The sequence below is a fragment of the Lycorma delicatula genome, chromosome 9 (genome assembly GCF_047948215.1).
Source record: "Lycorma delicatula isolate Av1 chromosome 9, ASM4794821v1, whole genome shotgun sequence".
NCBI lineage: Eukaryota > Metazoa > Arthropoda > Insecta > Hemiptera > Fulgoridae > Lycorma > Lycorma delicatula.
This window is the reverse complement of record NC_134463.1, coordinates 89,165,333-89,192,119: the sequence shown is the minus strand read 5'-3', so window position 1 is coordinate 89,192,119 and position 26,787 is coordinate 89,165,333. Positions and strand designations below refer to the sequence as shown.

Genomic DNA, 26,787 nt, shown 5'->3' with positions numbered 1-26,787 from the left:
TAATTTTAAGTTACGAAAAAAAATTATTACACCGACATACAAAGAGGGTAAACCATCTAGTTAATAACACACATACACATAAACGCGCGCACATACACGATTATTTATATTAACGGAAAAACAAACATTATGAAATAAAATAAAAAACACGTGGAAAAATTAATCCATGCTTCCGTTATTTTAATAAATAAGATACGGTAGAATAGTTTCCATCTTATACACCAAATACCGAACGAAACATAGTTTAATTAATAATAAAGTAAATCGATTCACAACAAAATAAAAAATAAATAAAAATAAAAAGGGATAATACGCCTATAAAACAACGTCCATCATCTATATGAAAAAAGTCAACACAAACAGTAATTTAAAAAATAAATTAAAAGATAAGATTAAAAACATAAAAATATATATAAAAGAAATTGGACGTATATAAATAAACTATTATTAGACACACAAGAAAAAGATCTATATATTTATTATTCTAATATACTACACACATGAAAAAAATTAAATTAAAATATTGATAAAACGTATGTTTAAAAAAAACAGATTAAATAATTAATATCAAAGATCAACGACTGTAATAAATGTCAACAAATATGTTAAAAATCAGTTAATAATCTGTGATAATTACACGTTTATCGATTTATAAACGTTAACCGTATCGATGATTTTTTTTTTTTATGATATCGTATATAAAACTATTTTATCATAATCGTAGATAACCCGAAAACGATAGATCAAATTTTAGTGTCGGAACCGAAATAAAAATTTTAATACTTCAAGAACTATATGGTGTAAATATTATAACAGAACAATATTTACAAGGAAAATAAAACTATTCGAAAATCATATTTCTTTTAAAAATCACGAATATTTATCAGGCAACAGAAAATTTTAAACGGATACACCTTAAGTTGTTCTTATAATACAAAAGACCATCGATTAATCGCATTTTGAATTTTTAAAATTGGACCGGTGATTGTCGGTCTTGTAGAACGAACAAATATAAATAAAAAATAAAATTTCTATTTAATAGACTAAATAAGAGCATCAAGAGCCTACTGAAAATATATTTAGTCAAACAAAACAATAATAATAATAAAAAAAATACCTGACATACAAAGCAAAAAAAACAATTGAATGAAAGAAAAACTTGCAGCAATTACAAAAATACAACTAATTTCAGTGAAGTAACATGAAATCACTGTGACACAATTAAGTATCATGTTCATACAGTTGTTAATTCAAAATGACGCTGATATAAGATCCTCTTTTAATTTAAATACGTCATCGCTTTCGTACAAACAATAAAGATAACAAGGTAGATATTTTATGATTCATAAAAGATAGTAAAATTTAATTTCTAATATTATAATTAAAGAACGATAAAACGAGATTAGAAGATGTTTAGCAAACGAAATACAACCAGACTTGATTTAACATCATATTACACGATTTGTTGTGTCGATTCACGTATTACAAACGACGAATTTCAAATAAAAAAATGTATTACAAATAACGTAAATATTTAAAAACGGTTCCTGAAATGGAACTAATAAAAAACTTACCTGGCTAAGGCCATCCTAATGCATGTATCCAAAGTGGAATGGGACTTATATGAGTAATCCACTATGGAAAACAATAACCTCACACACAAAAAAAAACAAATTTCCCGGGACCGGGAACCTTAACACTAAGAAAAACTAACTAAAAAAAAAAAAAAAATCTATATACAAATACATTAATGAAACAATTACACCATCACCGAGCCGCCCTTATGCACACGAAATAATAAAATTCTCTTTTTCACAACAAACACATAAGGGAGAACTGGCCGGGTCGAAGATGTCTAACAACAAAAAAAGCCGACACGATAGAACTGACACCACACAACGACGGCAGCAGTTCTCCAAGACTGAATGGCTCGGCTAACAGACAGGGCGGCCCTCACAATGTAACAGCACTGTTACCAACTACTAACTATAAAACTACCTTTAAAATTTCCCTATAATGTATCAACAAATAAGAAAAATACATCACCATCAAGATGAAAAGTTAACTTATCACGTGTTACTCCTTTTTTTTTGTACACGAAATGAAAACTTTCACGAAGATAGGAAGAATGAACGTTTTAAAAATAAAAGACAACTTTTAAATGTTATTTGAATTGCAAATATGACCCCAAAAAAATAAGTTTTTAAGAAACATTTTGTTTCTTAAAAACTTTATAAAATCCTCGCTATAAAAGCACTTTTTCACGATGTATAAATTATTTCACTTTTCTACCTTCATCATAGACCTTCACAGTTAAAAATCCACAACAGTTTTTTTCTGGTAACAAACCTATTCAATAATATCCTGATTTAAGGTTAAAATATTATAAATTAAAATAAATAATGATTTACAAAATTATTTATGACATTGATACGTTATTTTACCCCCGACCGTATACAGACAGTATATGTGTGTGTGTGTATATATATATATATATATATAGATTGCTGTACAAGAGAAAGAAGGTGAATTTCTTGCGTTAGACTATTTATTCCATTATTTCTTGTGTTTGTAAGATATATAAATTAAATATAATAGCAATCCATCGCGGCTTCGCCCGTGCTATATGGTTACTTGCGTTTCCCGTTGCGGCCAATTTCTTTTTTATTTTATGTTTTTTAGTCAAGTAACCGGAGGCAGGTGCAACCAGTCGCGTCTCACACATAGTAACAGTTGCAGTGGCTATGTTGGTTGAGCCGCATACACGGTCACACCTCTTAAAAAAATCAAAATTCACTAAAACCCGAAAATGGTTTTTAAATATTTATCTGAAGAGTATTTTCTAACCCAAATCTACTGAATATCACGTTTAATATAGCCGGAAATGGGGAAAATTTGCAACCATTGTTCAACAATATTTTACCTTTCTTCAACCTCCCTAAAAATCCTAGAATTGGTTTTTAGATATTCACATTACGATTACATACACCAAACGTGAAGTTGATAACTTCATTTTTTTACTGAGAAATTAAAAAAAAATAACCAGGTTTTAAAAATCCATTTTAATCTTTAAAACTCGGAATTTCAAAAACTCTTTTCTTAGTGTGCTCTTACACCGAAAGAACGTTTACACACATTTTCATCAATTTATACAGATATAGGAATGCATAAAATTATATATAGATAAAGACATAAAAACCACTGGTAAGTGTCGTATATACATATTACCTTAGTTAAGATTTTGCTTCATTTGAATCGAATGATATCCACTATACATCCAGCCCCTTTTACACATAGAATGAAAATACAAACTTTTAAGCCTGAAACATCGACTACATCTCAGCGGCCTCAGTTTACTTCAGTGAACAAAAAAAATCAAATAAGAAACTATTATAGTCTTCATTCCCAATATCAAATTTGGGATGCTTATTATTCTATGACCCTTACCGTTACACCTATTCGTTTTTCGTTTTTTTGTATTTTTTTTTTAAGAGAACAACTTAATCTCTCATGTCAGGAAACATATAATTGTCGTTATATGTCGTTATATTGTGTTAAAAAATACAGATTTCAGTTAAGTGGAAACTTACATTTAGTTATTTAAAACTTACTTCCTCCCACCCCCTCTCTCACGGTGTGTGTGTGTGTTTGTGTTTGTGAGTCACACACACACACACATAAGTTTCTATTTGGATAAGTAGATAAGAATGAAATTGAAATATAAGGCACCAGCGGCGGCCCGCGTATAGGCACTGTGGACTGCGGCATCCCCTATTTCCAATTGATATTATCTATAACATTTATTATAATGAGTCCTTTTTTCTTTAATTCTTCCTTTATACTTGTACAATATATAATCCTTAAGCTTAATATCAGTAGCCACCTCCCAGTTTATGAAAAAGAGACAAAAATCTTTGTATGGAGCTATGCGCTTCACAGTTCCAGCGGCGTTGGTGTGTTCATGCGCACATAGGAAGCTGCGAGAGAGAGAAAGAGAGAGCACTGTCGCTCCCGCAGTGCCGACCCTGGCGTGCTGGTGGAAGGTAGTTTTTTTTTTACTCCGCGTGTGTTGTGCTTAAAAACCGTATACCGTATTCTTGAATGTGATAAAGTGTAGAATTTGGTTATTATCCTGCTTCCAGCTATTCTATTTGTTTCATTTTTTTAGGTTCCTTTATTTTACAGAAAACTTTAACCATGGCCTTCGAAAGGCCCAAAAAAATTTTTCTGGAGCAGCACCCCCACCAATTTTTAGCTACGAGGTGCCACTCTTCAATCACTCTTTGAAGTACAGGGTAGTAACATTACTACATTTTCGAATAAAAGATAAGAACAAAAAATAAAAATAGCTATCTACTACATAAAATTTAAATTGAAAAAAAAATTCAAATTCAAACTGAACAATTTTATATGGTTTCAATTTATCATTTATTTGGTGTTTTATGTGCATCTGTTTCTGTCTGAATAAATAAAATATAGAGGTAAAATTAATCTAAATCAGAAGAAAGTTTACGTAATTTAATTATAAAATTTTTTACATAAATAAATATCGGATTTAGCAATTTTTTTTTTTTTAATTATGAAATTGATTGTAGATACATCAAAAAAAAACTAACTATAACAAACATTCCGTAAAAGAAATAAAATATTTTTTTAATAAATTTAATTTAAATTCAATATCTGTAACACAAGCTGTAGATGACTATAGAACATTCGGAAAGTCATCTTTGTAACAAGTAGAGCTTTTAGAAAGTCACCGTTGACAATTAAATACGTGTTTACGTACTCGTATGAGCAAATAACAGTATTTCTTTTTCAATCATTCTTCACGTAAGCTCGAAGCTTACCTTAGTAATACGGAATGGAAATTCTGTAGCGTATGAAAAATGCCACGCCTGATTAACATGGATTCGAACAACGGATCTTCCGGATGAAAAATTAAGACCCTGCAACTCCATCACAAACGTGTATCAATATTTATAATGGAATCTTTGATTTGTTCATTTGAATGATACATTAATTTCTTCCAGAGATCGTCGGGAGATTTTTGACGATTTTTACGTAAACCTTCTACGGAGTCGAGCAAAAAAAGTTTATAGCTTTATTTTACAAAAATCGTTCTACGGGCTCTAATTTTTCCGTTTTAAAGAAAAATTAAAGATAGTTTTTCTGTAATTCCAAAATAGATTTCTCGAATAAACTAACAGAAGAAGAAATTATTAAATACGCTTGGTTCTAACAGAATGGTATTACAACTACGTCGTACCTGAAATGTTCTTGCTTTTATGTTATGAAGTTTGAATCATGTCGAAGGGCATTCAGCCCAATTTCAGAGTTTAACACATTACTGGATGCATAACTGAATTTCCAATTATAAAGGCCAATAAAAAAAAACTTCTTTGAGCAGATTCGAACAAAAGGAATACCTAACGTTAATTGAGTACGAATCTGTTCACGTAATCTACTGACTAGAATGTTTTGAAAAAAAAAACAATTATATCCTAAACTGTTTCTTCCTACAAGATTACTGTACTTCTATATTGCAACAAGACCGGTTTGGCGAGTCTGAGTAACAGATTCGTACGAATTATTATGAAAGTAGTAGAAAATATAATAATTGGAGGAATCCAGAAAGAGACGAAAAGGAACCCTTTTAGTAAAGGTAAAAGGTCCGCTTAACAATCGTCTTTTGTAATACTGCCTTCTGACACACAATGAACTGATGTTTGTACCGTGAGTTACCCGGACCAGGTTAGGGAATGCATGAGAACGAACGGACTCGGTCAATCGTACTCACGCTTCGAGTTGGATCCGGTCAGGCAGGTAAAAAATATAGAAGTATAAAAACTACGCGGTAAACCATTTAAAAAGCAGTTGTGCGAAGTCTGCCATCAGTTCTGCGAACCAGTCCAGCGAGACGTTTCGACGTCAGTTCAGCGAGGGGTTCTACGGAGCGGTTTTGCGAACCAGTCCAGCGAGTAGAGTCGGCGGTGTGAGTCTGCGAGGGCATTCTGCGGGAGGACAGTAAAGGAGCGAATTTCCAGTGTGAATTAAGTTTCCCGTTAAAGCCCATCAGGGCAGGAACCGTGGGGGGAGAGGTGTGGCGACCGGAAGCGTCACAAGGCGGGTGTCTTCCCCTATGGGATTGGGATGTAAATTAAAGTTCGATACGATTAAGGTGACGCCACGTGTAATTCCAGTAAACAAGAAATGCTATCGGTGAGTTACTGTCAAACTGTAAGTGAAAGAAATAATGTACTAAATTTCATCCGTAAACTGTTAGGGTAGTTTTATTTGTGGGCAGCAAAGGTATTTGCAGTGAACTTTATACTTGTCTTATCTAGTGTATTATTGTTTATACAAGACTGGTGATTAAATTGTTAAGACTAGAGGTTATGCTATATCTTTTGTTAATGGGTCGGAATTCTGGTTTTTTATTTATCTACCTGGAATAAATCCTGACGATTATTTTAAACTCAGTCTTTTGTGTAATCTCTTTTTATTATTACTACTGACATTTATGATTATTTGATGTGTAATATCGTGACTGTAACTGGTTTGGGTATGTTATGTATTATGTTACGATTTTATATTATGTATTAATTGTTTGATTATTGTCGCTTGTTTTTATCATCATATTGTCATTAATATTGATTTGTCTTGTTTTAATTATACTTTTTAAACTAATAAACTGTAATTAAATAAACATTCTAAATTGTCAATTTCTCAATATCCTGATCGAGGCGCGAACACGCGACAATATTTTATAAGTTCTTCTATCAGCAGTCTGAGTTATTTAATAATAATAATAATTATTATTATTATTATTTATAAAGAATATTAGTACAACAATCTGATACATATAAAGATGTAAAAATTCATCCTAAGTATTGCTTAAAAAATTATAATTTCTATATTTAAACATACAATTAAAAAACAGAAACAACCTTCAATATCAATACGCGTTTTAAATGTTTGTCAGATATGATTGCTTACATAATATAACAGCTAATTTAAGTAATTAGAATAATCACAAGCGTAAGAAACATAAATTAACAAAAAAAAAAAAGAGTCAAGAGTATTGTACAACTAATAAATTATTTTCTTGATCTCAAGGATTATTGGCAACCTCGGAAAAATTTTTTCTTAAAAGGTTCCAATAAAGATAACAAGGTTAGTATTCAGGGTGATAGGACTATATATTTCTAGTTTTACAATGACGTATGTACAATATTATTGAAACTAACCCAATTACTTTACTTACATAAAATAGTTTTTTTAAAAATTATATTAAAAAAAACCTTGATGGAATCGGAAGGTAACGAACGTAATGCGATAGGATTTCAGTCGAACAATAATTATTTTATTATTCTGTACACCAAAAAAAAGTACACTTTTAGGTAGACCTATGTAGATATTATCTTTACATACACAATACTAGAAATCACAAACAACTTTTCATGAACTATTTAATTCAAGAAATCGTAAAGGAATTTCCTTAAGAAAATCCTCACTGATTTCTACGAAAAACAAATAAATAAGATTTTTCCGGTAGTAGCTTTGTAGTATTTCAATTAAAAAACGACAATTCGTTGTTGCATATATTTGAGCAGGCCAAAAAGCAAAATCGCTGATCATTAATAAGTTGCTTTTATATTAAGTTACTGAAAATACCCCGATCTTCTCAAGAAGTATTGTGGATTGGACGAACATCCACTATCTGGAAAAATTTTTAAATAATTCTTTAGGTGAGTTTGATTCTTTTCGATGTTAGCGTACGGGTAAATCGTTCGTATAGTACAACCTACACCTTGGTCTTATCTACCTTCTGCAGGTATTTTACTGGGTAGCCAATGAGTCCGTACTATGGACCACCGGCAGTGTTATTGTGGCCATAGGATTCGTACGGTTATATGAATGCGAGTGCCTATGGATCTGTCAAGACACTCCTATCCCGTTTCTGTAGGAAAGCTAAAGGATTTTATCGGATAAAGCCAAGTTTCATAATATCTCCAAATAATATGTATAATATTCTTCATCTTATGCATATGTTCTTAAAGATGAGAGTTATCGTTTGGTATTAGCTGATATAAGATCATACGTTACAAATAAAGAAGAAGCAATAGGATTTCTTCAACGTGGTGAGACCTTTGAAGATATTTATAACACCGAGTGATAAAACTTATTATTTTTCTGTTTAGCTTCCATAAACACCGTAAGGTATGACTTTAGAGGATGATATGTATGAATGTAAATGAAGTGTAGTATTGTACATCCTCAAGTCGACCGTTCCTGAGATGTGCGGTTAATTGAAACCCAACCACCAAAGAACATCGGTATCCACGATCTAGTATTCAAATCCGTATAAAAGTAACTGCCTTTACTGGGATTGGAACCTCAGAACTTTCCACTTTGAGATCAAATGATTTGCGATAACGAGTTCACCACTAGACCGATCCGGTGAATAATTTAATAGAACTTATGCGACAATATCGTCCAGGAAGTTAATTTTTTCCAAGATATTACCCATAATATTTCAGCTTTTTCTGTCGGTCTAAAAGAAATTGATTCCAAATTTACTTACTGTTCACAGATTTAATGAAAACCTTTTTATATCGCGGTTATTTTTCAACAATTTATTTAGATTGTTCAACAATTTATTAAAATGTTTTTTTATAACTGATCAAGATTCCTTTTTTATACCGGCTGACGGCCCAGAACGACACAAACATTAGATAAATATGCATAGTTTATAAAGGTAAACTAGTACATTCAATCGATGCCCTCGTTTGACAAAATACTATAATTTTTTTCACGAAAGCGTGCAGCAAAACCAAAACGTAACAGTATGATGATTCTAATTTAATTTAGCGCAATCCATCCGAGAAAAACACTCCTCTTTACTTTTAACATAAAAATGAAGTAAAAGTAACTTGTAATACAAAAATTAGAAAATTGATGAAATAATACATTAATCTAAAAAATATAAATTTTAAGACAGTACGTTAGCGCTATATTAAAATTTCATCAAGCAAAACAGAAAACAAAAATTTGTTACTTCATTGTATTTTTTCAGTACCCGATAAGCTGCTATCCGGTTGAACTAGTCATAGTTTCCCAAATTTATCACAATATCTTCAATAATATTTTCACACAAACTCTCTGCTTCCCGTACCTTTTTTCTTTAATTACATGTTGAATACAATTTTTCCAAATATCTTCATCTACTCTATTAAAAACTTCTATCAATAGATTTTTACAACCCAAATGTTGTCTTTAGGATTCTAATGTAGCTTTTGGCTTGTGCTCATATCGATTCTATCGTGTTAAAATTGCAACGGTATGGAGGGAGATGCAGCCCGACACAATTTTTGATTTTTGCTATTTCATATATTTTTGTTTAAATGATTTTAGTACTTTTAAATGTTCTACTTTTAACATGTCTTCGGTGTACACGATGTTTTTCCATTTTAACCATGCGGCAATTTCCGATCCGGTCAAACCGTTTCGAGTTTTTCCAGTGTTCGGGAAATTGTACGGCACAGTATCCATTACTATGACGGATCCTTTAGCAACAATTTCAACAATTTTTTTAATCCACTAAATAAAATTGTCACCATTCATTTCATTTTCCCTTGGGAAAATCTCGATCGAATACCCATAAACCACCGTTCAAAAAGCCCATTTTCAATTCCTACGGGCGTTACTATCATTAGATTACTTTTCCAGCCGGGGTTTTCACCCCAGTTGACAAACCCTTCACAAAAGCGTCTTTTGCACTCTTTTATTTCTTTATCCACTCGTACCTTTCTCGTACATATCCCGCATTAACACAAGTTTCACTTAGATAATAAACTGTTTTACCCTCTTCCCGAAATCGTTTTTCTTAAATATTCTCTAAGCCATGAAATATCTTCGCGTTCCATCAATAAAGAATTATTTTATTTTTTCTGGACATGAAAAAGAAAATTTACTGATTTTAAAACACGATGTAATGTACTTCTAGAAAAAATAGGAAGGTTCAGAATCTATATTCACGGCATATAATATTTTGTTCGAGTTAGGAAGCTCGTTATTGAAATAAAATGAATGAACTATTTTTCTGACAGCGGTTTCAGTAAAATCGTCCAACTTTTCAATCGTTTTAACAAAACTTCGATTTTTTAGGGCTAACATGTTTACTATCTATTTTGAATTTCTTTATTACATTAAAAATTGTTCTTTTGGTAACGCCTTTTGTACTACTTGCTTTCCGAATAATTTCTCTGCCTGCAGTTTCAGGTTATCTTGTTTTAATATTTTATATATATATATATGTATACGTTGTTGACAATTTTTTTTTCGAAGCTACTTAAGGGTTTTTCCGGCTTATGTTTCACGACAGAATCATTCGCTGTTAAAACCCGATCGACACAAAAACACTGAGTAAATTAAAATTAATGAAAATAAACCGAATAAAACTGTATCGTACCGTATGGAGTAACACGGTAACACAGACTGAAATACTTTCTTTCACTGAAATGAACAATGATGCGAGGCATTACAAATTATGTTATCATTATTAAAGATCAATAACAAAGACTTAACACACGTTTAATTGCTTATCATCGGTATGCCACGGCGCCAGGCAAGTGACAGCTTACTGTAGATTATTAATACGCATAAAACATTAATTGTACTTGCACGTGGGAAACGATTCAGCCTAAACTATTGAAATATAAGTAATACATGCTGAATTACTATTTATATCTGCTGCACAGTTTCGTGACACAAGGGTTAGTTAAATTCCCTTAAAAATTTCAGTAAACATTAGGACGGTGTTTTTCAACATGAACATTACATTCTTTAAAATATCAGATATTTCTAACCACGGACTTAAAAATTGGCACTCATAAAGTCGGAGATAATAATTTGATATTCTTGGATTCAATTAACGAAGTGTCTCGTAGCCTGAAACTGAACTAGAAAAACAACATCCGAATTGTAAACGGGCTTAGCTCCTATTAAAAAGTAACACATTCTTGAAATAAACAAGGCGAAAGGATTTTTTTGTTTGGAAAAAATTAGAGTGGGCTAATAAGTTAACAAACATATAAAAGGTTTATAATAGGTTCCAGATTTGTTTTCCTAAAATAAGCTTTACCGAAATTTTCAATAGTAATTTCAAAGCTTTTATAATCTTACAAATAAAAAGGCCACGTTTGTAATTTGGTAAACAATATGTAACAGGCATTAAGTCATTATAACAGAGCTCCTTACTAAAATCCACTTAACAAGGGATTAATAATTATTTTTACAAGTTTATTACAGCTATAAAATAAAAAATAACTCGCTAATAAATCATTTTTATTTTAAAATTTAAAACCGTGTCAACCGTTTAAATAAAATAACAGCAATAAAATTAACAATAAATAAACGATATTAAACACAGAGATAATAAATTATTTGTCGTACTTGTAAGGAAATCAGAATGGAATTTGGCCAAAGAAAGCACGTGATTTAACTTTAATATCTACAATAAATCGAAAAGAAATTTAATATGATACGTGCAATAATTTCAATTTATTATTAACTGATAGGTCACAAAGAAAAATTAAAATAAATGTTATAATATTACATAATTTATCATGAAAAATTCAACACAACCTACAAGATAAACATGCAGGTAAACCATAAAAAAAAAATGTTGGCAACACACATGATTTCAACCTATATATATATATATATATATATAATATATTCATTTATTATATAATGGTATTATCAATTTTTGAAAATTTAATAATAATTATAGTATGTATCACGAAAGAATAAGGCGATCTCTGAAGAATTTTACCTCACAAACGAGCCACTTAAAAGAAAATTAACTTGAGTTGTAACTACTCGCTAATATCGGGCGTCTATTAGAAAAAATCTGATGTGAAAACCCCTTGCACGTATATTAAATTATATACACACATTTTTTGCAGCACTTCATTTAAACTTATTTCATTCGAAAGTGAGCTACGATCCTCAAATTCTTAAATAAGGTACTGTTACACAAAACAATACTGTTACACAAATGCATTGTGGTGGACACCTCATTTTCCACATTTTTTTGTGGTGTTCGTATCAGCATTTTATATTAATTTTGTTTCACGTCCCTCAAGTACTTAAGTGATGTAAGTGAGAACGTGTCGGATCCGTACCGTGCACACATCGGATCGAATCCAACTTCATACAATTTTTTTTTTTTTAATTTAAATTATTGATTTATTAATAATTATTAACCTGTAAAAAATGTTGAATTAAAATGAAAAGTACATAAAATTTTATTTCATTAATAACTTCTGATTTTTTTATTGTTATTATTGAATTATTATTTATTGTAATTTTTTTTACCATCAGAGGTTAATAATTATGAATAAATCACGATATTTAAATTAAAAAAATAAATAAATAAAGGTGTATGAAGTCGGATTCGAACCGATGTGCCTTCCTCTTGTAAGATCCAAATATTTCATTAATTAGATTTTATTGGTTATAACTCTGGAACCAATAAAAATAAGTACCACTTATGATATATATAGTTGAAAAGTTCTAATGAGAGATTACTGTAATTAAGAAAAAGTTCAAAACACTTTTGGTCCAGTCGATTGCAATCAGAAGGGAAGGTGCACAACTAGATGTTACAACAGTCCTAAATCCAAAATTTCAACATCCTACGGCTAATCGTCGTTTTTGAGTTATGCTAGATACATTCGTACGTACGTAAAAACGTCACGCCGAAACTAGTCAAAATGGATTCAGGGATGGTCAAAATGAATATTTCCGTTGAAATCTGATAACCGAACTTTTTCGCGATCGCAATACTTCCTTTACTTTGTACAAGGAAGTAAAAAGTACAAACGCTTAATACGAAATACATTCTCTTTACTAGTTGTTTCTCTTTGGACCAGTATAAAATGAATATTTTTTCAAAAGGACGGTCGAGATTTCTATAAGTTTTAAAAATTAATGAAATATGTGTTTTGCTTTACAACTTTATTTTCAATTTAGTTTGTATATTAAAATAATCAAATTTACTTACGTAACGGCAACATTTGGAACAACATTTTGTTTTCACTTTCAGTTTGACATTATGGATTTTTACCAAGTAAAGGCTTCATCCATAGATTAGTAAAAATATTTCCTACTTATTATTCCTAGAGCCGAAGTAGCGATTACAGAATACAGTGAAGTAGTGAAAAATATAATTCCTTTTGTATGTACTTTTAAAATTTTTTTTTATAAAGTTACCAATCTGTTGACTGATTTGATGCTACTCTTCATTCCTTTCTATTCAATTCTAATCTTAAAATTCAACATTTCGTACGGGGTTACATCCTCAATCAACAACAGTTTCATATAATTCAATTAACATCTACAGTTTACATTTCTCACCACTAAAATAAAATTTTAATTTAATATATTTAAATATATTAATTTTAATATAGCTATTATTATAGCTTGAATAGCTATATTCGCCGGGAAAGTAAACCTTAAATAAAAACTAAAAATAGAAACTTAAGTGCGCATTAGAAGTAATAATGAGTCACATATTACGCGCAATATACTACAGAATATTGTTTTAAGTTGGAGCAAATCGTTGAAAAAATTGATTGTTACTATAAAAGAAAGTGAACTACTAATAAAAACTTCGTGCGTATAACGTAAAGTAAAAAAAATTACAAAAATTAGCTTTTTTAATGATGGTGGGTGAAATGGTGAAAAATCTCATTCAACTAGGAATCGAACCGAAAACAAGGCACAACGCTAACTTCTACAAAGATTAGCCGGATAGTTTATTTTGTATTCATCTCTTTGTTAATATAATTTTTTATTTAAAATTATACTAACAAGAAGATTTTCAGAAAAAGAAATACAAAATGATTTGTAGTCTTTCTCATTAAATAGAATAGAAAAAGGGGGCAATAAACAGAATGGAAAGGGACGGAGAAAATCAACTATCTGGTTCAGTTTGTTATTCGTCTTTTTAATTTCTATTTACATTAACTCGTCCTAAACTATTTTATCTTCTTCCTGAATATCAACGACTGAATATATTTCCCCCCCCCCCTGCCCGCACCAACACCACCACAATTATAACGAAACGCCCTCACTTATATCGCTGTCTTTGTTTTATATGCTCTATGCCTCTCAGTCTGTATCACTTTCACTCTCGAGTCGGCCGTCTAGAAACAAGAGAGAAGCGACGACATAGCTGGTGTAGCTGCCTAGCTGCAGGCAACATGTGCTTCTTTCGTTGTTTCTAACTCTAGTTCGTTCACTCGTTTACCAGTAAAGATGTTGCTTTCCTCGCTCTCATGTCCTGCTTTCAAATCGACTTCTTTCTTGTCCCTAAACTAAGCCGAATTGCGATATTACATGTACATAAACTACACTCAACAGAAGTTAATTCTTTTTGCCACTCTCTTTAATCATTCCCCCACCGCACTCACTCTCTCTCTCTCTCGTACCAATCTACCTCTTTCTCTACGGGTGGCATGAAAGTTAGTTTTCACTCCCTACCTTTATAAAATATTACATTATTATAAATACTAATGCTATCTTTCACTTAAATCCAAAAGAAATTATAACATCTCGAAAATGTTAATTCTTAATATAATCGGTAATTATTTGCTAAAAAAGAAAAAATAACAACATACGATAATAACTCAACGTAATGAAAGTTGTATTAAAGTTCAATTTAAATACGAACCCACTTATTAATTAATTTTCTTTAAATATCACATAAAAAAATAAAAGTTTATTCTTAAAATACCTAATATTAAGAAAATTATACACAAAATCCATTCTAGTTTTAAAAAATATAGTCAACTGAAAAAATAAAATTAATCGTTTTATATGAGTACAAATCAAGTAATAGTAATAATAATAATAATACGATCTTATAAAAACATAAAACTAAATATCCCGGTCAATTTACACGTAAAAACTGTGGGTAAATTAAAAAAAACGTTAACAAATGAACTTTCCAAAGTTAAAATACTAAGCGACCTCCAAATAACCCACCAAGCGATGATTAAGTTACAAGAAATACAGGAGAATTTGCGTATTAAGAAAAATTAAGAGAACCGATAAATAAGATCGATACTTTATACCTTAGGCATATTGAACAGCCACCGTTTGAATCGGTCCACATTAGCCTCTCTTCCAAAGAGTTAAACAAAGACTCACTGGTCCTAAAAATCCTGGTATCTTCAGCGTAGATAACCTAACAAACTCTCAAACGTATAACCACAATAATAGAACAGGGAAGAAGGGATAATGATAACGAAAAGGGATGGATGATGAGAAAGAACGAAGAAGAACCTAAGTATGAGACTAAATGACCAAGATGAAAGCAGCACAGCAATGATTAACAATTTTAAATTGACCGGCTTAAAGATATGGTGCACAAATATTTACTCCCACACAGTGCCGGCTCGCGTATAAGCACTGCGGAACTGCAGGTCGAATTGCAGCACCCCCTATTTCCACTTGATATTATCCATAACATTTAATATGAGTCCATTTTTCTTTAATTCTTTCTTTATACTTGTACAATATATAATCCTTAAGCTTAATGTCAGTAGCCATCCCCTTTTTATGAAAAATATAAAAAAATCTTTGTATGGAACTGTGCGCTTCACAGTTCCAGCGGCGTGGTGTTTGGCTGTTGTGCGCATGCGTGAATAGGAAGCTGCACACGAGGCTGCGAGGAAGAAAGGCACTGTCATTCCGGCAATGCCGACCCTGGCGTGCTGGTGGAAGGTAGTTTTTCTTTACTTCCTTGATCGTACCCTTTTCTAGTTTAGTCAGTGGAAGGAATATGAAAGCGGTTAGTCGTTTTTTCAATAACGATCAGAAGATGGTGGAACGCAAGGGCTCTTTGATTGCCACATCTGTCCAAAAACACGCTGGAAGGGCGAAAGTGAAGGTAATTAGTAAAAACTAATTATGTATTTGTTTCTGTGCACGTAAAACCTTAAATCAAGCACCGTTTACTATAGTGTTTTAAAGAGGACATTTTATTAAGTTATTATCTAATAATGCTAAAAAATATTATCTGTATTGACAGTTATTATTTATTCGGTTAAACCGAAAACGGCACTAAGCACATTGTGCCGTTTTGTAAAACTGTGTACCAAATTCTTGAATGTCATAAAGTGTAGAATTATTTATTATCCTGTTTTCAGTTAGTCTATTTGATTCATTTTTCGGTTCTTTTACTTTACCGAAAACTTTAACCACAGCCTTGAAAAGACCCAGAAAAAAATTTTCTGGAGCAGCAACCTCACTTAAGTTTAGCTACGAGCCGCCACTGCTCCCACAGGAATAAAATAACCATTCGAGATCAGGAGGTATATAGTTCATAAAGGACCAATACCACTAGAAACGGTTCTGGAGAATTAGAATTCTCTATCTTAACTATAAACCGTTCCGCAGAAAGGTTTAAGTAAAATAAACTTTCACTTAATAAAGTTTTACGGAAAATCTAATTTAATTTAACATTTTTTTACGTAAAATAAAATATGTAGAAATATTTAAGTAAAATAAAGTAATAAAATTTGTTAATGTATCACAAATAGTAATCCATTCTACAACAAGGGGACTAGCCTTTTAAGCTAGTTTATTAAAAAAATAACGATAATTCAAAATCGATTGTCGATTGTATGTCGAATTATTGATAACAATAGAATTAAATTTAAAACCAGTTCATAAAATGTTAACAAAATCATTTTAGTTATTTTAAGTATTTTGATGCGATAATATTATCAACAGTTTTTAAAAATAAGTGAAGAAGCTGATAAAAAATTTTAGGAAAACTTATCGAATATTTTTCATTATTTAGCTATTTATTCTCCATGTCCGTAAATTGAGTTCATACTTACCACTCAAGAATTCTGAATCATTTGGCTAATCTCTGAACAAAACTACTTCCAGACAAATGAATAAGGGTATAAAGGAGAATTGTGCACCAGATTAAATCGTTTAAGTCAAATCTTCAATAAATATTTCATTAAGGTACCAAATCGAACAGGAATAAGACGCGTTCATTATCAAAGTCTGATGGGTAATACGCGTAAAATATTTATTGAAAATGAACATCCACCGATAAGATTTTAGGGAAACATAACCAACGGTTAGTTTTTAATCTTTAACCGACTTTAAATCATAAAAGATATTGAAAAAAGAGCTTATCCACCTTAATTTAAAATTTATAAATAAAAAAATAGATAAACAAAAAGAAATTCTCAATTAAATCGATTTCTCGGGTAATAAATCGCAGCCAATGAGGAGTCGTATTCGATCTGCTAATCCAGAGTTTCCACCGTTAAACAACCATAACAAAGAAAACCAATAAATTTCTAAACATTATCCATATTCAAAAGTTATGCGTTGACAGTAAAATCCAAAATATCCGTGACGGTTATTTCGCATCCATGTAATTTCATTTGTAGGTGTTGGTCTGTGCATAACTACATGCTCTTCATCGGTTGTTCTCTTTATGTGGAGAACAAAAATTCACCAAGCCCACTCTCCGCCGAACTGAAACACTATCATTCCCTTTATCTTCTTTTCAATCACATCAACCAAATAAATATTTAACAACATTGCTCGCGTGAACAATACTTTCGAAAACTGTACAATTATCTTGATAATTAAGTCAAATAATATGAAAGTTAATTAATAAATAACAACAAAAATAGGAGAAATTCAAGTTTCTGTGCACATAAAGAAGAGCGCTACGGGAATCTGAGAAGATATTCCGATTTTAGGAGTATAACTGAACAAAGGTTTTAGCTAGTAATCAATTTATACTAAATTAATTAATTTATATATCTTATATACAAAAGTGAAAGTTTGTTGCCTATTTGCAACAGCATCACGCGACAACCAACCGACTGAATGCTTTCAAATTTTCAGGATATATTATTGTTATCCTAGGGACGATTTTAAGCTATAGATCAAGGTCCTCTCTTGGAGGTTAAGATATTAAATATATTCATTAAAGAAACAAAAAATTAATTCTTTTATTTCATTATATTTCCGTCACGGCAACAGAAGTATAATGAAGTAAAAAGACTAATTATTTTATCTTTAATGAATACCTGTAAATTATTTAATATTATCACAACCATAAGGATAACGGACGCGTCGGAGGTCCAGCAGACGGAGCCCTTCTGGTTAGATCGGTCGGGCGAGCGACGCTAGCCCTGACCGGCCAGTATACAACAGAGCCAGTTAAAAGTATGGAAACCCTTCACCTATAAAACTATTCCAGATAGAATACTGTAATTTTCAGGATAAGGTATCGGTCATCTACTTAACCTTTTGACAAGAAATAGAATTTCCACCCTTTTTTGGAAGCGGCGTAGGGGGTTGTAACTCAAATATTTTATACGGTAACATCCTTTGGACGATACATCATTTTAAAAGTCTCTTTTAAGACAAGAAAATGGTATAAATAAAGAATTGGTAAGATGTCTGTACCCAAAGTGGCGGCAGGATAAAGTGTGTATTTTGAAAATTACTAAATTTGATAAGTAATAAAATTAAATAAAAAGAAATTAAACTGAATTAAATTAAAATTTAATCTAACTTTATTAAAATCTACGTATTTTAAAACTTCAATTTAATAAATTTTTAAAAAGTAAAACAAAAAAAAATTTTTAACACAAAAAATTGCTTTTGTTGCAATTTAATGAATAAAGGAATAAAAATGTTGTCATTTAATCGTGTTGATCAGCTGATCAATGCTGGTCTCTTACAGCTGCTGCAAAAATGAAACTTACTTCGTTGTCGGGTAATATCCCAATTAGTGTTTCATTTCTGTTAGTTTCTAATGAGAATTTACTGTATTCGACTGACTAATTTTTGACTTAGTCTACATTCATCATATTTGCCACTTTTGATATTTACATCTTTTTTACTTTTTTGTAACTGTTTTTTACTGAATTGTTTCTGCGCTACCTGCTAACAATGCTATCAACATGTCACTTAGTGAATAGGAAAGGGTCATGTTTTTAATGATGAGGAACTCTGGTGACAGACTTACGTCGTACAATGAAGTTTGTAAATTGTTCAATGCAACATTTAATAATCGTTAACCGTATTTCAAAAGGTACAGTGTCAAAAACCATCAAACGATTTGAAGAAACAAGGAGCATTAATAATACGGGAAAACAAGGAAGGCCTAAATCTGCAACAAATAATAACAAATCATTAGATATTATGCAAAAATTTATTGAGAATCCTCATTCCTCGACCCTGAACAGCAACACGAGAACATAACATTAGCCAAAGTTCAGTGATTCGAACATTAAAAAGTGAAAATTTCAAACCCTTCAAAACTCTTACGGTGTAAGATGACTATGATCGAAGACTTGAGTTCTACGAAATTATGATGAACAATATTTATGCGGATCTTAATTTATTACACAACATACTTTTTAATGATGAGACCACATTTTTTAGATGGCAATGTAAATCGCAATAATTGCATTAATTACTGATATTATTCTACAATGGTATCGTGAGTCACATAAGCAGTATCCGGTCAAAGCAATTGTACGGGCAGGTATTGTCGCTGGACGATAGGTAGGACATATATTTATTGATGGAAATTTAAACGCAGTGAAATAAATTTAAGGTCTTACTTCTCGACCGTATCACTCCAACATTATAGACGTTGTTAGTCTCAACTTTCAAGACATTGGTTTCAACAAGATGGTGTCCCACCTGATTTCGGTCTTCAGGTAGGTAAAATTTTAAATGCATTTTTCTTGGAAGATGGCCAGCGAGATTAGCTGACTTTTCACCATCAGATTACTTCTTATGGGGCTGTTTAAAAAGTATGTTTATATAATATACGTGATATGTATATTATATACCATGCGTATTATATATATATATATATATATATATATATATATATATATATATGTCATAATAAGCCCAAAGATATCGATGATTTACAGAATTAACAGAATTCGAGAATCAGCACAAAATATCACTAGGGAATCATTGCATAATGCAGTATCATCCTTTTACGACCGACTGGCACACTGTCAAACAACAGAAGGACATTTCAAACGTTTGTTAAAATGAAAAGTAAGTAAATAAGCTAACGTTATGCTGATAAATTATTATTTTAAATAAATTTATTTGATAATATCCATTTAATCAGATTTTTATAACTTTATTTATTTATTTGCGATAACAGTTCCTTAAATTATTTTTTATAATTAAAACTTTATCCCACCGCCATTTTGAGTACAAACATCAACCAAATTTTTATTTATACAATTTTTCACGTCTTAAAGAAACCATTAAAATCATCTATCGCACAAAGGATATTGCCAATTAAAATATTTGAGTTACAACCGCTCGGACAACCCGAGGGGGGTTGAAATTAATTCTATTTCTCGTAAAAACTTAAAGTTACTCTGTGTATATAATGAAAATTATACAAAAGGAATATAAAACGTAAAAGACAATAACAATAGTTTGCATTTCAATAAATAAACTTACTAAACTTCACATTTTTGCTTTTAAATTCAACCTACGTACTAAATAGGTTTAATGAATTAAAACCTTCTGGTGATGCCAATAATATGAAATTAATAGCTTCACATCTGCATAATCAAATAATTCTGACTAATCGTAATAATTTAAAAATGTCAAACATATTATTAATTTGCGTTTGAATAAATAATGCAAATATTTCATAATCATACTTAACAGAACGATTTAAGGTGGCGTGGCTTTACGTGGTAATTACAACCACCGATTAGGTATTCAACCCGCGCTCACACACACGAATACCGATGACACACCTCCAGAACAGATAATCACATCTTCACTACTTCAACTACTTGGGTCGGCGATTAGGATAATATCTACGGAACAACACCGGAAAAGAACTATCAACGACAAAGGTAAAGGATGAAAGCTGGATTTACCCGCACAGGAATCAAGAATTGAGACAAAAATCATATTCGAAGGAAAGGAATCCACCTGCGTACACTTTTCCGGAGGAATAACTTAATTCCAGTATGAACGTAGAACATTCTTCAAAAACACTTTAAAAAAATTAAATTAGATTTTTTTACAAATTGAAACAGACTTACAATACGAAAAACAAATACGTATTAAAATTTTTCCTGAAATATATGAAGGATATCTCTAAAGTAAAGACCGCTGGGAAATTTCTCTCTTTAAAGTTGACGAACCTGTGTGGTTCATGGCCACGCTAGTAATCTACACACTGCATTGTTGTCTGTAAGTTGTCGCGTTGTAGTATCTTTGATTACGTCTGAGTTATTACGTTATAAAAAGAATAGGAAAATCGATGTTGCCGCCGACTGTGAAATACGTGGAGTCATAAGTTTTTTAAACCGTCAAAACTTTAAGCCGGCTGAAATTCATAAGCATTATTGCTTATGAATTTGCAGTTGCTGTGTACTGTGATAATAAAATAAATGAAAGACACATCCAAAAATGGTGTGAAAGGTTTAGAAATAACAGAATTAACGTGTACGATGAAGAACGTTAGAGAAGACCATCGATATTCACCGAAGACTTGTTGAAAAGCGTCGATGATGAAATCAGAAAAGATCATCGTTCAACAATTTCCGACCTGGCCCTTCTATTTCCTGATGTTTCAAGAAATGTTATCGGTCGCATCGTTCATGGCCAATCAGGCTTCAGAAAGATTTGTGCACGTCGGGTACCGCACGTCTTAACAAACGTTACAAAAAATGAAAATGGGATCTGGTTTGGAATTCTTGATACGCTACACAGAAAAAGGTGATGCGTTCCTTAATTCAATTTTTACCGGCGATGAAACATGGATTTCGTGTTACACGCAAGAGAGAAAACGGCAGTCAAGTGATGCGTCATCCTCAATCACCAACCAGACCGACGAAGGTCAAGCCGCATCCATTTGAACTGATAGCCACAGTCTTTTGGGATCGGTTTGGCACACTGCTGATCGATTTCATGCCACGTGGAACGACTATAAATACAGAAGTCTACTGTGAAACTACGTAAGTTACGGCGCGCCATTCAAAATCGGCGACATGGGCGGCTGACCGACGGCGTCGTCCTGCTGCAGGATAATGCATGTCCACATGTTGCGGGTCGACCCGTGATTTACTGAAAACATTTGGATGGAAAATTTACGATCATCCACCGTATAGTCCGGACTTAGCTCTTTCTGATTACCATTTGTTTGGGAAATTGAACGAATTTTTGAGCGGTAAGCAGTTCGCGGGAGACGATGAACTTAAAAATACTGTTAATCAGTAGCTAAACGGACTGGCGGCAGAAGAATACGAGGAGGATATAATGAAGCTGGAGTATCGCTACGATTAATGTCTTAATTCATGTGATCAGTGCATAGAAAAGTAGTATAAGGTATGTAGTTAAGTGAAATAAAAAATATTAATAATTTTTCACAATAAATTTTTTTTTACAATGAAACGGTCTTTAGTTAAGAGATAACCTCTCGTATCAACAGTTAAGACCTGTGTTAGACCACTTTCTAGTAATTAACAGATATTTGCAAGCATTGCTACTATTGTACAACACCATAAACAGAGAATTGGAATATATTAATTTAACATAAATAAAAAAATAAAAAAGATAATTATATTTGATTATGACTTAAGTTACACTTATCAAAAAGAACAAAACCACAAAAAGGCTTATCTTAGTAACAGGAAACCACCTGTAACAAAATAATCATAAATAATAAAAAATATTTAGATAAAAGAAAAATTTATGAAATATTTATTTATAGAATGCCTTAAAAAAAATATATGAATTTCAATTTAACACCGTTCTTGATTTAAGTTGTTCATAAATTAACATAATTAGTTCGTATCGAAAAAATTATCATGCAGAACAATCATTAAGTAATTACTCTAATCGATCAACAGACAAGCTAATACTCGATAAATTAAATCCTGCATATTTACATCCTTTTAATTATACTGGTAGAAATCTTTGCGGTTTCTCAAACTCACACACAACACCTAAAATTATTCGTGAACAGGATAATACTCCTCAGGACAAATCAATATCTTGATTTTAAAACACAACACTCATAAATAAATGGAGTACGTGAATAAGTATAAGCAGCCTTATCAATTTATCGTTGCCAATATAAGAACTGAATTTACATAACGTGGATCAAATTAAGAAAATTAATCCTCTTCATTAATCCTTTCTTTAAGTGACGTAGGTCGCGTATTCTTTGCGAATAAAAATCGTTTTATTTATACCCTCACAAAAAAAAAAAAGGTTTTAGGTCTGGACACATTGGAGGTCAGGGTATAGATCCCTATCGGCCAAAAAATCGATGTCCATATTTTCCGATCAAAGTCTGCTTGTCATGTAAAAAGAAAATTTGACATTTTTTCTCTCGGTAAAAAATTAGGATGAATATTTGAAATTACTGAAAATATTTGAGTAGAGAGTATTTATTTATAGTAGGAAAACATGGATAAAAAAGAAATACGGAAAAAAAGAATAAAATCCTTTAAAGAGGATGAATATTTGAAATTACTGAAAATATTTGAGTAGAGAGTATTTATTTATAGTAGGAAAACATGGATAAAAAAGAAATACGGAAAAAAAGAATAAAATCCTTTAAAGACTGTAGAATTATAGGATAATATTAAAAATACAGTGGGTTGAAAAAACTGACCTCGATGTAGAATCTCGGGATTTTCTATTATGGAAATTTATGTTCACACGTTGTTTTTTAATCCTTTATTTCCAAATTTTCTGGGTTAAGGCGAAGTTTTTGCGACAGGATGAACTCAGCCTACCAGAAGAAGTCTCGCATCTCTATTTTCTTAATTTGATCTACGTTACGTAAATTCAGTTCTTATGCTGTAAACGATAAACGGATAAGTCCGCTTATACAAATATTGTTCTTTTGCTCTATCTGCCTTCGATGTAAATATTTTTCAAAACTCTTTTGAAGGTTTATACTTCATATAAAAAACTATAAAGAAATGTCTAAAACGCTTTTTTTAAATTATAGATCCCGGACTTAGAATGAAGAAAAAGATTTAGCAATGAAAAAGCTGTTCAAAGTATTGTATGACTTGATTGGCTCAGCCAGGAAAGTCATGTAATGCTTTGCCAGGATTTTATTATGCTTATAAAAAAATTCAGATTTTTTTTCTGTACTTCAGATCAAGGCAGTACGGAAATTTTGAGAAGTTATGTTGGTACCCCTGATAACCTCGAACTCAAAAGTTTGTTTAACAACAGTTGAAATCACCACACCCGTTTTTGTATTGTGCTAAGGTGTGTTTAGTTCGTTACTATGTTCACTGTTCAAGAAAAAGCAAATTGTGTTTTGAGGCAGGCTTAATTAAAGTCCGTAATTTTAGTTCAACGTACATTTCGGCGTGATTATGGAAAAGCGCCACTGCATGAAAATAATATTTCGAGATTGGTTCAAACAGTTCAAAGAAACTGGATCTGTTCTCAAGGAAAAATCAACCGGCAGACCACGAGTATCAGACGAAACTGTTCAGCGAATTAGACAATTTGCATTCAGAAGTCCTAACACATCGCTCGTTGAAGCCTCGAGTTAGATATTCCGAGAACAACAATTCACAAGGTTTTACAAAAAAAGACTGAAATTACACGCATATAAAATCCAACAACTGGAGGATTATAAACCTGATGATGGAGAAAAGCGTTTCAGTTTTCCACAAAATTAATGAAAACGAATCATTTTTAGACGATATAATTTTTACAGATGAAGCTAAATTCCATATTAATGGGTGTGTTAACAAATACGATTCACGAACATGGGAATCTGAAAACCCACATGTAATTTTTGAGAAACAACGCGACGCGCGAAAAATTAATGTTCGTTGTGGTGTGATGAAAATCGTGTAATCAGCCCTTTTTTCTTCGCTGAAAAGACCATCATTAATGGAAATGTTTATCTCGATATGTTAAACAATTACTGCTTTCCTCTACTGGATGAACTCGAAAATATACAAAGAATTCATTTCCAAGAAGATGGCTCACCCCCACTCTTTTTTGCATTCGTCAGGCAGGTTTTGATCGGAAAATATGGACATCGATTTTTTTAGGCCGATAGGGATCTATACCCTGACCTCCAATGTGTCCAGACCTAAAACCTTGCGATTTTTTCTTGTGAGGGTATATATAAAACGATTTTTATTCGCAAAGAATACGCGACCTACTTAAAGGAAAGGATTAACGAAGAGATTGTAACCGTAACAGAAGATATCTTAATTCGGTTACGGGCAGAAACTGAATATTGATTGGACATTTGCCGAGCGACTAATGGTGCACATATTGAAATTTATTAATTCAAAACCGTTTGAAATGAAAAAATTCTATAAATAAATAACATCAACTGAAAGCATTTCTTTTCAATTAATCCATTTTGAAAACTCCACCATTACTTTATGAAGACCCTGTATTTCATAATGTTAGTGGAGAATAATGTTTTACTTTAAGTTTAATTTTGAAATTATTAAAATTACAGACCAAGATGAACAAGAACGTAGAAGCACATATTTCCAATTTACATGCTCACTTTAAGAAAAAAATTTCAACGGACGGATTAAAATCCGTAAAATAAAATAACTTTCATAGGAAGTTTATTTTTTTTTTTAATTTGTAACCGTTAATGAGAATTGCACCCTTTTACGGCATAACTGTATTTTTATTATTTTATAAAATTACACATTTTACCGAAAATTTTCAGTACAACAAAAATTAAAGCAAAGTGAAATGTAAATTAGAAGAGATATAAAAATTTGAAATTTCAAACGGCAATTCCTTTCCCAATATTCGTAAACCGGTTTTTTGTGGATGAATTTTAATAAATGAATTTCGATAGATAAGAATAAAAAAAAATTCGTGTTAAACATTTGGAATTTTAATCAGAGTTCCTTTCAATAAAACATAAAAACTTTGTTAAAAGAAAAAACCGGTTATTTCATTTAGCATACAATAAATCGACTTGAAACACCTCATAATTAAGAACAAACACATACTTTAATATATATGCTTTGAACGATGCACAATTTCACGTACTATATCTTAGTAAAGCCGGTAAATTTTAAAGCTTAATTAGAACATGAAATTTCGCTAGAATATAAAATAATTGAAAGAAAGTAAGCAACTTATAATGGTAGTATTATTAACAAATAATAAGCTGGATTATAAATAGAATAAGTATCTCAAGAAAAGAAAAGAAATTAAAAGAAAAATCGTGTCCATTCAACCGAAAAAATAATCAATCATAATTCTAATGATTATAATGATAATCATTATACCGATGACTATACCTATATAAAATATCTAATAACAATAAAGATAATACGGTAGTAATAAATGGAAATCTATTTATTGTTTATGGAAAAGTATCTAACTAGATCGTCCGAAAGTAGTAGGAACTGAATGAACAAGATCGTTCGAGCGACCCGACAAGAGAAAGAGTAATAAAGAGAGAGCGCGAACGATAGAAGGTGTACAGATATAATATACTAAGTCGGTTTTAGTTAGGTACTTTCCCCGCTTTCAAAAGGGAAATGCAGAGTCAAACAAACAGCACATCTGAAAGGAAAGAAAGAAAGGACAACGCATCGAATATACATAATATATATACTATACTAACACAAAACCAAACACGAGCGAGCAGCTTTCATCGTTTCTTTTCATACTTAACTCACATATTTACTTCCTTTTTTT

At 31.4% G+C, this 26,787-nt stretch overlaps 1 protein-coding gene across 3 annotated transcripts in view; it reads right to left on the bottom strand.

Annotated features, from left to right (window-relative positions):
• rdx (BTB/POZ and MATH domain-containing protein rdx) overlaps nt 1-26,787 on the bottom strand; it is a 524,123-nt gene that overhangs the window by 174,263 nt on the left and 323,073 nt on the right. For 2 of the 3 annotated variants that reach the window (XM_075374840.1, XM_075374841.1), the window contains exon 1: nt 1,575-1,911. The exons of the other annotated variant lie outside the window; for it this stretch is intronic. In XM_075374840.1, coding sequence (XP_075230955.1) covers nt 1,575-1,588 — 14 coding nt within the window. In that variant the 5' untranslated portion in view covers nt 1,589-1,911. Of the gene's footprint in view, nt 1-1,574; nt 1,912-26,787 lie in introns of those variants that run through there. 3 annotated transcript variants of the gene reach the window in all.